Below are 14,090 nucleotides of genomic sequence, written 5' to 3'. Positions count from 1 at the left end.
AATTAAACAAATTTACCTAAGACTAATTAAAGTATATAAAGGTTGAGATAGTGGAAAATTCCACTATCTTCTTCAACAAAGCATCGTCCACCATTAATGAAAATAAAGGAAAACCCTCCCAAGCTTTGTAACATTTGGACAAGGAGAAACTAAGGTAATTAGGTCCTTTTTCATGAAATTTTAATATATTTTAGGGCCATGAGAGCTTGATTTAGCTAGCCCATGTACCTATTTGTGAAACTTTTAAAGTTTTAGAAGTTTTCATTGTTTATTTCTTGAATAATTAAGCTTAAAATTGATAGATTTTAAGCTTAGAATATGAAAAGGACTAGATTGTAAAGTTAGCTTATTGTTAACTTTGTTACATTGGAGACCAAATTGAATAATGTGAAACTTGTCATGAAATTATGTTAGAAATAGGATGTATAAAGTCCCTAATGAGAACATATGAAATCAAATTTTAATCCGAAGCTAGGAATCGAAAGTTATGCTTATCTCGATTTTATGGACTAAATTGAATAAAATGTAAATTTTGGGGAAATCAAAAAGTAAATTTATATAAGATCATGCATATTATAGCATAGTATGAAAATATTTGGTATTGATTGATGATATAAAATAATTATATAGATCAAGAATTGGGTCGAAGTGAAGTTAATCGAGGAAAAAATAAAATTACAGATTAGTCCTTAAAGTATTCTCTTTTCACATTTTGAACATGTATGTTCATATAGAACTTACTATATTGTTTTATATTATGCGTGAATTGTATTTGATTTCATTTATATGTTTAGCTATAAGTAGAATTTAGTGAATTTGGCATGTGTGGCTTAAAATGGACTGAATTGAAAAGTCATATGAATATTGGTTATTATGAAATAGTATAGGGTGAAAAATGTACAAGTTTATTGATGGTAGAACTTGTAAATGAAATATGTAATTGTGTACCTGGAATGGTAATGACATATATACGAAAACAATGCTCGTGTGAACTTAGTAAAAAGTTAGGATACGTATGGCATCCCGTTAGGGTTATACCCTTTCTTGATTAGGGATTTTACATGTTATAACGAGTTCTAGCATTTATTGCAGATTCTCGAGTTTTATATACATCGCAGGTTTAGCCTAGACGAGTAATCTCAATATAATGTTAGCTTGTGTGAGCAACCCTGATATATTGTCAGCTTGTATGAGCAACTTATTCCCTTGTATCTGAATCTGTTTTACTATAGTTCCATCGGGCGATATTCAATTGAATGGAAATGGAAACTTAAATGTGAATTGGAAATGAGATAGTATATGTTGATGTTTGATATGTGATTGATATGTGATTCCCTTAATGTATTGATATTACTCATGAGATGGAAACATGACTAACACACTTGATTGGTAATGTTGATATGTGACAAGTTATGCCATTATGTGGATAGCCATGTTGAATGCTAAAATGATTAGTTTAATTATGTTTAAAATGATCAAGGTATGTGTAGTGATTCGATTTGAACTTACTAAGCATTCTTAATGCTTACTCTAATTATTTTCCTTCCCTATAGATTGTCATCATGCAGAACTTGTAGAGCCAGATTAATGAAGGAGCACACACTATCCAAATATGGTAATTATATGTTCAATTTGAGTCTAGGCTATGTGACATATACATAAGGGCTCTTAATGTGCAAATGGTCATTTTGGAGTTGATAGTCTTATGTTAATTGTGGTGATGATTGGTTTTGAATATACTATTTGGTATAAAACTTAGTGGTGCATATTTTGATTAATTTTGATGCTAAGTGAATGATGCTTTTACTTTTTAATGGTTTGGCATGTTAAAGTTATCATTTAAACTATATGAATTGGTTAAATTGAATTAATGATTTGGGGATGGTAAGCTAAATGTTAAACATGTTTTATAGCTTAGTGTATGCTTTGATTGATTCATGTTAATCTCTTTGAATTGTTTAGTTTCCAATTAGTATAATGAACATGTTTGAGATTCTAATGAAGGCATTTTGGCATGGATAGATAAAATGGACTTAAATATGTTTAAATGTTGAATGGTTGGATTGTATGTTATAGAATGGTTGGTTTAAATGCATAGATACTTGAATTGGTTGTCATTGGCTTGGTTGTCATTCTAGTGTAAGGTTGAATAAAGCACTTAGGATATGGCTTGAAGTTAACTAAATTAGGTACCAAATGTGTATTTTGCTAAAAACAGGGACAATGTCGCGACCACGAGTCCCTGACGTCGCAGCGTCGTCCGACAGTGAGTGGCATTGCGACATGGATATACATGTTGTCGTGATGTGACTTACTGAGTTGACAACTCCGCGACGAGGAGATAATAAATTTGCGACGTCAAATTGAGAATTTTAAAACTTCACAGTTAGGTAGGAGTTTTCTTAAGCTTTTGTAAGACCCAAAAATGATTGTATATCATATTAAATGCATGTGTTACTTGGATTTAAATACATAATGATATAAATTGAGTATATATTCCATCGTTATTGCTTCGACAATGAATGTAGCATTCTATAGCTTAGACTCAGCGATCTGGTCGAGTAAGGGATGTTACAGTTCATGGGCCGAGCTAATGTTAAAATTTAAGCATGTTTTCTATGCTTGAGCCTAACCTGAAAATAGGCGTAAAATTTTCCCTAAGCTTGGTCCAGATAAAAAAAAATGCTAAATCCAAGCCTGACTCGTCGTATTAAAATTTTTTATATTACTTTTATATAAAAATAAATTTAAATAATACATCAAATAAACTAAAAATATTAAAATAAATATTTTCCAACAAATTGAAAATATATTAAAAAAATTTTATACTTAAATAATACTAAGATAATTGCAACTTAACAAGCAAATGCCTCTAAAATACTATACAAGTGATCTACAAGTGTCCTCATCCGTTTCACAATTTGAATATAGTCATGTTCGGAATGGAGCTAATATTTAAGAAAAGTCCTCTCAACAATAAAAACTCGAAAATTTAAACTTAATTCAGGTACTTAAAAAAAAATTCTACTTTTATTTCTTCCAACCATTTTACCTATCCTACTTTAAACCATAATTTTTGCACAATGATGATTGGATTTATAATGATTTTATAGTAAAGATTAGATTTGTAATTATTTTATAACGAGAACAAATGATTAAGAGGTGCACTCTTTTACTATTTGATTACCTATTGAGTGATTTTCTTTAAAGAGATATCTTCCATATATATAAAAGTAATATTACTTTAATAATAGAAAAAAAATACAAAGAAACTTTTTTTTTACTTATTAATATAAATTAACATCGTAAAAAAATGATATAATATCAAATATAAAATTTTCATAAAAAAAAAGATGACATTAATTAGTATAGTCAATGTTCCCAAAAAAAAAAAAACCTACATAGTAATTATAGTGTATTATAGTGTACATGGTCCATAAATTTGACACGTAAACCCATCTGTTAAGAGGTGAAAAGTAGTAGCTAAAAATGGGTTAAAGGGTCGAACTTTTTATGCATCAGTTGGGCATCGTCAGCAAGTTGTTGCCCAAAAATCATTACTTTGTTCATTAAAGGCAAACGTGAATTAAAAAAATTTAAAGTATTAAATTTTAAATTAAAAATAATATAAAAATATATAAGCTATCTTAAAACCTAATACTTTAATTTAAAATTAATATTAAAGGGAAATCTAATATTATATGATGTCAATGAGAGGACATTTTTTACTTTTTTGTTAGGTCATGAATTCTACTATTAAGGAATGATATTGGATATTAGATACTACAGAAGTCATATATACACTGCACCAGTTGTTAATTTTTTATCTATTTGAATTCAAGCTTTTACTTACATTAAAACATACGAGTCATGCATAAATGATTTATTCTATTTGGGTCCTATCCAATGTACAATCAGTCCAATCAATTATATATGTGTTTCTATCTTCTGTGAGTCATTTGTTCCGATGCTAAAGATAAAGCATATTTCCAACTGGACTTTAGATATTAAATATTAGTCTTTTAATTAATTTGCTCATTTCCGATTAAACTAAGAACATGTTTAGATTATCTACCAATATAAGTCGTCTTCCCATATTATAATCCAACTATGTAATGCTATTTAATATTAGTTAAAGCTTAGATAATTACGAGCAAATACTTATTTCTATTTTGTTTTGCATGAAAAACTATTGAGATTAATATAAAAGAATATTAATGAAATCAATATATATTTTATATACATAAACGAAAATACTGCTCTTATTACACTATATCCAACAGCCCCTTGGCCAAATGGTGGAATTACTATATGAGGCCCTCCAATAAGTAAAATATTAAATTTAAGCATTTAAGACTATAATTAAATGAAATTTTCAAATCTCTAAAAAATAAATAATTTAATTTAAATATTTTTAATACAATATATTTAGCTTTGCCCTCCCCAAATTTACAATTTTATTTCGAACCACTAAACAAAATTACTAACTTCTCGTATTATTTTAATTCTTTTTTCTTTGACTGGAAATACTCACAAAATGCTTTTGACATATTGCAGATTGAAGGGAGAATTGATCGCAACTGTGCTAAGACATGGACCAAGCCACCTGCAAGAATTCATAAATGTATTTCGATGCTGCTACTTTTTTGCTGAGGACGCTAAGGCATGGGTTGGAGTGGTCAGAGACTCGTCTGGTACCTCCGTATGGTGCTGCTCTAGTTTTTGGGCAGGCTACAAGGACCCGATGGTGGCAGAAGGAATGGCGATACGAGAGGTGCAGTCTTGGCTCAAGTGGATGGGGCTTGATAATATTATCATTGAGTCTAATTGCCCACGTGTCGTGGGTGTGCTACAAAGCGAAGTGGTTAATGACTCGACAGTATTATTTATGATTGTCTCGAGCTAAACTGAGTTCCAATCCTTGCTCGTCTAATGGACATGTAGACTAGTAAACAAGGCAACTCATGGGGTTGAAAAGGGTGCTTTATAGGATGCTAACTACTTGATTTCGAAAACTATTTCTGGTATTGTGCATATTTTAGTTTCAAATTCTCAGTCAAATGTAAATAATGAAGCTAATGGGCATAAGCTTGAGTTTATGGGATGAAGTCTATTAGTTTCGGGTTAGTAATTCTTCACTTATTCTGTTGCTTTGACTTGTCTTTGAGTAAAATTATTTGGTTCTCCTTAAAAACGAAATTAACTTAGCCATAAAAATAAAATCATAAATTAATAAAAAATTTAAATCTATAAAATCTTTGTGTGCGATTGAATAAATAAAGGCAATAAAAATCCAAATTTATCCTCTTCTCTTTTTTCTTTTTTTCTTTTTGCAAATAATTCATATAAATAATCATAAAACTTTTTTTTTTCAAAATACAAATAAATAAATATATTGATTATTCATATAACAATTATTTGCAAAAAAGGAAAAAGGAGGAGAAATTTGGATTTTTATTGCCTTTATTTATTCAATCGCACACAAAGATTAATGTTATTGATTATTTATACGACAATTTCTCCATTTTAGCCTCATTAATGTTACTTCTGTTATTAACTTTGCATTTGTTGCTATTTCTTAATACTATGTAATCTCACTTGGTTCATAATATCAAATACAATTACAATAGTTATTAAATAGCATAAGTGAACTGATAAAATCTAAAAATATAATGGAAAGTGTGCATTGCTTTGATTTTGATATTCATATTTGAAGCTCAAGAAAGAATAAATAAAGAAAGAATTTAGATTAAGCTTTTATATGTTGTATTATAGATGGAGAACTTAGAGATGCTTAAAGAGGACAAGCTCTTGAAATCATGGTGTACATCATCATCATCATCATCTAGCTTTGTCAACTAAAATTCTGCCTCCACAAGAGTGAGTGTAAACACTGAGGAACTAAGAAAGCATAGCAAAGCAGTAGAAAATGAAAGATACGAATGAAGTTACCTTAAAAAGAAACCAGTCAGGAAATTAGATGTATTTCATTTCTTAGGCAGGCATGCATCATCAACATCATTATCTATACTGAAAATGAGACTTCAACATACATAAAATCATCATTATCATCATCTTCTAGGAAAAGGGCTGATTGAAGTGGAGCTTAGACTCTTCCTAACGCCTAAAAGGAGCAAATAGAAGACAATTTAGGAGGATATATGTCAACAGGCCTACTAATCTTTATCTACCATAGCTAATGAGAATTAAGCTAAAGAGCTCTGAGGTTTACATACTTGTTGAAGGCTGTGTAGAGTCTGTTCTTGATGCCTTTAACCCTTGTGTTGGTTTTTGTAAGTCAAGTCTTTGATGCTACAAAATTAGAATATATGAGATATAGATTAAACAATGGAGCACCTTATAAATGGAATACAGAAATTAAAAAATATTGAACAAATGTGAATGAAAGAAGGCTTACATCTGTTTGCAGCCTAAAATGAAGAAAAGCACTGGAACAAAGTTTCCCCATATCAAATTTATGTTATCTGCAAACCCAGTAAAGCTAGTTGTCACTTCTAGAATGTAACTTCAGATGTAAATGCAGTGACATTTTATGTTTAAGAAGAAAACTTTTAGTACTCAAACAGTAATGGGTTGAAACTTTGCAGTTTAGCTTGTTTCGATGTAAATGAAAGGAGGCAAAATATGGTCTAAAATACGATCACTTTTGGAATCTCATTAGAACAAAGAATGTGATCACTTTTGGAATCTTCTGAATGAAATTGAATAGCAAACTATAAAATTATCAATGAGTCCTGAGGAAAAAGAGAAGAAAGAATACTCAGTTGCCCAAACTTATGCCTTTAGGAAAAAGTGTGTATTACAGAGGAGGCATCAATTTCGGTACACATAGAAAGAACATTAGATATTTCAGTAAACTTCTCTTCATCCAAGGACTGCAGGGAAACCAGCCTTAGGATGCTTATTCTCACTGTGAACAATTTTCACAATCCGAAACTGCTTTCCCAGTATGTCCTTGGCCTTTTCCATTGGACAGTTTTCGGCTTTCATGAGGAAAGACACATATGGAATAGAGGAAGAACCATACCTCAATCAGCCTGTTCCTTGCTGCTCACAGTTGCTGCTGCTGCGGTATCCGTGGTTTTAGATCTCTTAGTGATTTCAACCGCCTGATCTCCTCATCCTTTTCAGCTATTTTGTCCTTGAGAGATGCCATCTGCAGAGCCAGTTAAACTTAAAACATAATGCTATGGAGTAACAGTACCTTATCCTATTACGCATGGTTCTCGTAAACATTTAAAGGAAACTAAATAAGAAGATATCTACTAAAATGCAATAAAATACAATGAGTATGCATACTTCTTCATCATGTATGTCTGACTCCAGTTGAGTTTAATATTGGAAATTGAAACATTATAGAAGAAAAAGTTATGATAAATGGAAAAGGAATATAAAAATTGCACCTGCTCCAGTAGCTCCCTAACATCCTTCTCCTCTTTGCTACTTTGCGCAGCACCTAGCTCAACTCCAGAAACTCGTTCGGCGAACTTCAAAGTACTCATACTTTCAGAAAAGGAAGTGGCATCAGGATTGAGCTGCACAAGCATGATGGTCTTTGCCTGGCCTCCTGTAACATACAATATCATAGAACTTATGAAACAAGTAAAAATTTAGACAAACCATAACTTCAGCAATCTCCGAGTGATTAGAACACGTTTTTAGTACTCTAAAACCCGGAGAAGGTTTCTGTAGTTTAAGGATAAAGATGAAAGACGTACCAAGAGAGCTTTGAAGTACTTGAGTAAGCTTGCTATTTCTGTAGGGCACATGAGGACTCTTTTTTGCAAGAGCAAAAATTACATCTCCTAGGGAAGATAATGATTTGTTTATGTGTTGTGCTTCCCTAAGCCTATGACCAGTTACCTCAGATCTATCTACTCTTTCACTGCCTGCTAGGTCTATCAAATGAAGATTACCATACAATACAGTTCCAGTCTTTACATTCCTCCCACGAACATGAACAGTGACAATGCTGCAGCCATAACTCTAAATCATGTCACTGGGGAAATATTCAGATGTAATTGAAAATATTAAATATACAAACCTGTGAGAGCGACTGCTTCTTGCATTAAGAGCAGTAGCACTAACAGCTCGATTCTTGAATCCGATATCCATTAAATCTAAAACATCGGAGGTCGATATAACAGGGTGCATGCAAGCCTCAGGTACAGCTAACCCATTAGGTTGAGAGATAGTTGTAATCCCAACCGTGTGCAGATCAAGGATAACAAGGATAAGTAGACTATAACTAAATCATGAATAGTATTCAAGCATCCAAAGAAAAACACTTCAAAAAGGGTAATATACAAACACACACACACACGCACATATATATATGAACAGGTTAACAAACTTCTATTTAGCAAGTCTATCTTGTTTAAAATAAGGATATCTCTTCGGAGAACCATCACTGGATAATAAATCGCGCACTTGTTCGTTGTATATTTCAACCATTTGAACCGCTACTTCATAGACCGTGTTGCATTTTCTATCTTGAGAGACTTTGAAGAGATGGTTCAAAGCTAGATAATTAACACCCCATTCCTCTTCAGTTGCCCCAGTTGGACCAGTCTGGAAATGTATAAAAGAAATGTTGAAAGGAATTGTTCAAAAATGTTTGTGCAACTTCATAAAGCTTAAGGGAAGGGATTCATACCATTGTATAGGTTTTCCCAGAACCAGTTTGACCATAAGCAAATATACAGACATTATATCCATCAACTACTGATTTAACAAAGGGTTGGATATCTGCAAACACCTCCCCTGCCATTGTTTAAAAAGAGCTCTAATGATTAGACATTGCAGTGCTTCACAAAGCAAATAGATTCAAGTTCATATTGCAAGGAAAGTGATAGAAGAATGAAAACCTTGAGTAGCATCTGGGCCAAAGATCTTATTAAACTTAAACGACCGTTGGCCATCTTTTCCTGGCTTGGAGGGATTTGCAATAACCAACTGTCCATTTTCACTGATATTTTCTATAGTCGACAGTTTTTCGGTTTGTCCAGGCAGAAAAGGCCTTATTCGACAATAAACTCTAATGTTCCCTGTAAAAAATTTAAAATATTAAAAGGAGGAGATAAACAAAAACATAGAATCCACTAGGAAGAAGCAACTTATAGGCACCTTTCAGATCCTGTAGCTCACTAAAAAGCTTATGATTTTCTTTAAGAACTTCATGATAGTTCCCTGCCGCATCTGTTACTGCTTTGAGCTTTGATTCTGAACAAAAGAAAAGAAAAAAGAAATATCATAATAACATTTATCACAAACAAAACAAGATAAACCATAATCCCACCTAAGTGATTAAATTCAAAGGAGTATCTCTTCTGTGTTTCCAAAACTTCTTGCTTAATGGCTTCGGAACTTGACCTCAATTTCTGAATACTTGCACAAATTAGTAAAATGAATTATGTTGGAGAAAAAAATTTAAAAACTAAATTATGACAGAAACCTATATATACCTGCATTGCTTCAAACTGAAAATCAATAAAGCTTTGGTAGATTTTCTCTTTCATGATCCAACTCTGGCATTTTGACTCGAAACTTGCTTCAAGCTCTTTCACCTTATTACTTGAATCGGCAAGGAGGCACTCAAGCTCTTTTATCTTCAGTTGAAGTATTGCTATAGCAGCCTTTGCCTCTGCTTCCATTTCCAAGGAGCAAAACTTGTGCACCATTCCAACAATATCTAGTTCTTGTCTCATTGCCACAAGTTCAAGGATGTTTTTCTCATTTTCTTTCACCAACTTCATCAGCTCCTGCTTCTCAACTTCCTGTTCTTCCAATTTCGAGTTTGCAGTCTGCAAGTGGGTAAGAATCCAATGAGAAAAATAAAGTGAAATGTACCCGTATTTCATGAGATTGCAGATTCAGAGGCAGAAAAGACTCTCAACAAACAACTCATTTGAGATTTTGCAATAAGTAATTCATAAACAATGTGTAAAATAACATCTACATAATTATGCCTGTGAGGTAGGCCGGAAGCATTTCAAGAGTGTTGAAGCTGAAAACCAAGAAATGTTCTTTTTTCTTCGACTCCTTATCTGCTGAGGCTGGACTGTGACATGCTGCAACAAATAAGTTCATTGAATACACAAGTTAGCTTCTAAAAGAGAAATGAACTTTTACTTTTTGCTTCATTAGTTCATGCACCTTAGTCTCTTTACGAGACACAGATACAAGGGCCTCAAGTTCTTTGATTTTCGATCGGTGCTTCTCCTCATCAGCTCTATACAGATTGTTTTGCTGCAGACAACAGTACAACATAAAAACCTATAGTGAGAACTGAGAAGAAAGCATTCAAAGCAAGATAAATAGAATAGGATTTACAGTTCTTAGATGATCTGCTTGTGTTGATAGACGCCGTCCCATCTCCTGCACAGCTTTTCTCAAGAGACAAGCCACATGCTGATCAAGAAAGTTAATGTCATCATCTTCTCATAACATGATGTCCATGTATATGAACATGCATACAAATGTATATATGTAAAATGTTAAGTCCAAATGTGGACATCAGGCATAAATAAATTATAGCCATTAGTTCATCATATACCATACATGAGGTATTTTGCCGTTCATTGTTTCAGCAGTTTCATCCAGAATTCCATACACAACATTTAAAAGTGCCTGAGTTGGGGCACTCTGCATACATGAAATGTGAAAAAACGTCAAACACACACCATTAAATAACAAGTTTTTGGAGGATTAAACAGTAGAAGAGTAGCCAAAACAAATTGTAAAACATAATAAATGTTGACAACTTACTTCTAAACTGTTTGACTCCATCATCTCTAAAATTTTTGTCACGGGGAGATCAGCATAACATGCTTGTTTCAACTGAAACACCTCATGGAACTTGTGTCCAACATGCTTCAATACTGCAGGGGATGGTTCTGCAGAATGCGCAAAAAGCACAAGACATAAATTGGAGATAAGATCTGCTAATGCTTGTATATTTTGGGTGCACAAATGGACCATCAAACTGAATAGCCAGTTAACTAAAATTTCCTCTAATCTGCACTTTCCTTATAGCAATTTTACCATTGAAAGCATTTAAATCCTTCAAAGTATCCCAGATACAACATTAATGATCACACACAAGGAGGCACAAAGACATACCTAAAATAACTTGATTGTGCATGGCACACTGCAATTTTAATCCTGGGAAAGCGTTCCTCATTTCTTCACCAAAAAATTGTTGGAGAGAGCCAGGGGACGATCCATCATCATCAGTGCTTTCAGCTTTAGTAATAGTACTTAAGGTAGATAACTCCTCTCCAGATGATATGAAATGTAACTTTAGTGATAAAAGGCAGTAGACAACAGTCTTCATAGATCCCTGAAGAAGAGAGAAAGAGGATCATCAAAAATTTAAATTCTACCAGGTTCATAAATGAGGAAGCTATTTGCATGTGGCTAAGAAATCAAATGTTCATTTAAATATTCATCACTGTAAATTTTCTTATTATTAATGGATACCTTCTCTAGGTCTGACACCTCAAATCTGGGTATCCCTAACTCATCCATAGTGGCTAAAAATCTTTTAACATTTTCTGGCTGCGATACTGAAGAATTTTCAGAACTTTCCTGGAGAAAAAATGAAAGTAAACAAATCAGCAAACTCATATTAAGATTTAATCAAAGAATCCAAAATGAGTATTAAACAACCTCGTTTGGAGAACTAGGACTAAGCCTGTTCAAGATTCTACATAGGACAGTGCCATCAATCAAGCAAGCTCGCAACTCTTCATCTGAGGCTTCTGTTGGCAACCTGAGATCAGGAAGAATAGTGTTCAACCACTGAATCACAATCTCCCGTTGCTTTGCTGCAGAGGAGGAAAAAGACAAAAAGGCAAACACACTTTGTTAAACAACTGGAAAATGATAAGGACATGCTGCCTTATAATTGCCGCTCACCATTAGGTCAAAAACATGGAAATGCAGTTACATTAGAACAGCCAAATCCTCCATATATATATATTTTTTTGTTTTGCTTACATTGAGTTACAAAGGTGCTTTGTGGCTTAATTATGAACATTTGATGTCAATAACTTGATTCAATTCGATATCAAGGTACCTACATGTTTTGCATATTGAAATCTACACATTCACACAGACAATGATAACCGGCAGACTCCAAATGCATTAAGCAGTTGAACCGAAATTTGTGATCTTCAAATAAAACTGCATTAAACTTTTACAACCTTTAACAGGATTGATTTGGAAAAACAGCCATTATGAAATTTGTAATACTGAAATGCAAAGAACAAAGAAGCTAACAATTTAATAAAATACAGCTGACATTGATGATTTTACAACCTTATTGAAATCTGGGTATGTCTTGCAAATATATACAAAACTGAACATTATACCATCCAAAGACTAGGACATAATCATTCAACAAAATAGAAAAATTAGCAACAAAATTTAAAATGAAAACATAAATGACATGATAGGAAAGGTTACCATAAGATTGGGGAGACATGACAAAGGCAAAGAGCCCAACCCTAAGAAGACAAAGAGATGATGTGGAGATGCGCACGTAGAACAAAGGTTCAAGGAATCTTTGTTAAATGGCAAAGTACTGTATTATGTCATTAAAAGAATTTTCCTTTTCTTTTCCCTTTTTTTTTTGTTGAAATTTTTGGGTTTCAAACATTTTTTGATTGTTTGGCATTCGCTGTACCATTGGTGTAGAGGGAGAAATTAAGCGGCAAAGTAGGATCCGACATTGATGCTCCATCTTTTGTGGGTTTGTGTTGGGTTGTTTCGGTAGCCAACTCAATCCCAAACAACTTCATCTAAAGAAATTCTTTGCCTATTCATAGCCTTTCTTAAAACCAACAACAAAAACTCTAAGTTACTTTGACAACATTTAAGACATTACTGTACGAAAATCATACATAACTTCTTCAAATCAATATTAAAAACATATATATGGCAGTCAATCTTTGCCGAAATTAAAAGCTTTCTAGTACACAACAAACTAATTCACGTTTTGGAAGGGGGGAGGGGGGTTCAACTATGTTTTTTTGACTTATTTAAATGAAATAATAAAGCATGCATTTTGTAATTTGAATATTCCTTGAGTCACTTAAGCTGTTGTTTTTATATATAAATATCACGGTTTGAAATTCTTTTAAAGAAATAGCTTACTTGAGAAATTATCCATAATCTATAGATAACTCTTAGTTTGTCTTCCAAAAAAAAAAAATCTCTCTCATATTACTAATATTAGGCGATCATTTTCTGTTATATTTATTATATTTATCATCAAGTTTTATGGTAATTCTCAATTAGTTAATTAATTAATTAATTATATAATTTTATACTAGTTAAATGGAGAAATTACTTTCTTTTATGTTTATAATATTCAAAGGCGCAAATTTCCTTTTTTTCATGGCGAATGCCAAAGAAAAGTAGTTGTAAGGAAGAGGAGGAATCGTGTAACACCCTTAACCCGTATCCGTCATCAGAACAATGTTACGGAGTATTACCAGAGTTTACAGAATATTTACAGATAATTTATACTAGTTACTAAACATTTTCCGATATCAATCATAATGTCCCTTAAATGAACCCTCGAGGCCCAAAATAAATAGTAGAAATAAATCGGGACTAAATCGGAATCTCATAAAATATTTCATAAATTTTCAAAATTCTTCTTATAAACAATACCCACACGCCCGTGTGGTCTAGGGACATGCCCGTGTGGTCGGGCCGTGTGACTACACACGCCCGTGTCCCTAACCCGTGTAACTCTCTGACTTATAAGGCATAAAGAAATTGAAGTCATACGGCCAAGTCACACGCCCGTGTGTTAGGCCGTGTGGCAAATTTTATTTTCAAAATTTAGGTGCAATTTTCACACGGCCGTGTAACACGCCCGTGTCCAAGGCTGTGTAACACGCCTACGTCCAAGGCTGTGTCAACCGCACAACTAAGACACACGCCTGTGTCTCTCCCCGTGTGCCCAATTTTGAGCATTCTGTTTCTCATTTTTAAGATGCAAGGGACACACGGCCGGACCACATGCCCATGGGACAAGCCATATGTCACACACGGCC

The 14,090-nt window shown here is 33.1% G+C and overlaps 1 protein-coding gene across 2 annotated transcripts; it reads right to left on the bottom strand.

Moving 5' to 3' along the window:
* Window positions 1-5,670: 5,670 nt before the first annotated feature.
* On the bottom strand, window positions 5,671-12,982 carry LOC107888761 (kinesin-like protein KIN-14K). 2 transcript variants are annotated; one of them, XM_016812959.2, is made up of 23 exons: window positions 12,490-12,982; window positions 11,692-11,849; window positions 11,503-11,610; window positions 11,143-11,362; window positions 10,789-10,916; window positions 10,582-10,665; window positions 10,354-10,431; window positions 10,177-10,269; window positions 9,990-10,091; window positions 9,486-9,824; window positions 9,320-9,401; window positions 9,148-9,243; window positions 8,889-9,068; window positions 8,678-8,784; window positions 8,414-8,592; window positions 8,066-8,230; window positions 7,740-7,993; window positions 7,425-7,588; window positions 7,049-7,177; window positions 6,419-6,485; window positions 6,237-6,312; window positions 5,953-6,124; window positions 5,671-5,866 (listed from the first exon to the last, which is right to left on the bottom strand). In XM_016812959.2, exons 1-19 carry the CDS (start codon window positions 12,506-12,508, stop codon window positions 7,073-7,075), a joined length of 2,661 nt encoding a protein of 886 aa, XP_016668448.1. In that variant the 5' UTR covers window positions 12,509-12,982; the 3' UTR covers window positions 5,671-5,866; window positions 5,953-6,124; window positions 6,237-6,312; window positions 6,419-6,485; window positions 7,049-7,072. The 2 variants fall into 2 exon arrangements, with proteins under 2 accessions (XP_016668448.1, XP_016668447.1); XM_016812958.2 differs by having other exon boundaries at window positions 5,671-6,124.
* Between the last annotated feature and the right edge of the window lie 1,108 nt (window positions 12,983-14,090).

Source organism: Gossypium hirsutum, chromosome A09, assembly GCF_007990345.1.
Source record: "Gossypium hirsutum isolate 1008001.06 chromosome A09, Gossypium_hirsutum_v2.1, whole genome shotgun sequence".
Taxonomy (NCBI): Eukaryota; Viridiplantae; Streptophyta; class Magnoliopsida; order Malvales; family Malvaceae; genus Gossypium; species Gossypium hirsutum.
The sequence above is the reverse complement of the archived record's forward strand: the minus strand, read 5'-3'. Positions and strand labels throughout refer to the sequence as shown.

Bases quoted from the DNA above. Each gene is read 5' to 3' on its own strand.
- LOC107888761 (XM_016812958.2), bottom strand. The intron at 9,402-9,485 runs GTATATATAGGT...GCAAGTATTCAG, and splicing joins TTCAGTTTGAAGCAATGCAG to AAATTGAGGTCAAGTTCCGA. The intron at 9,244-9,319 runs GTGGGATTATGG...TCTTTTGTTCAG, and splicing joins CTTTGAATTTAATCACTTAG to AATCAAAGCTCAAAGCAGTA.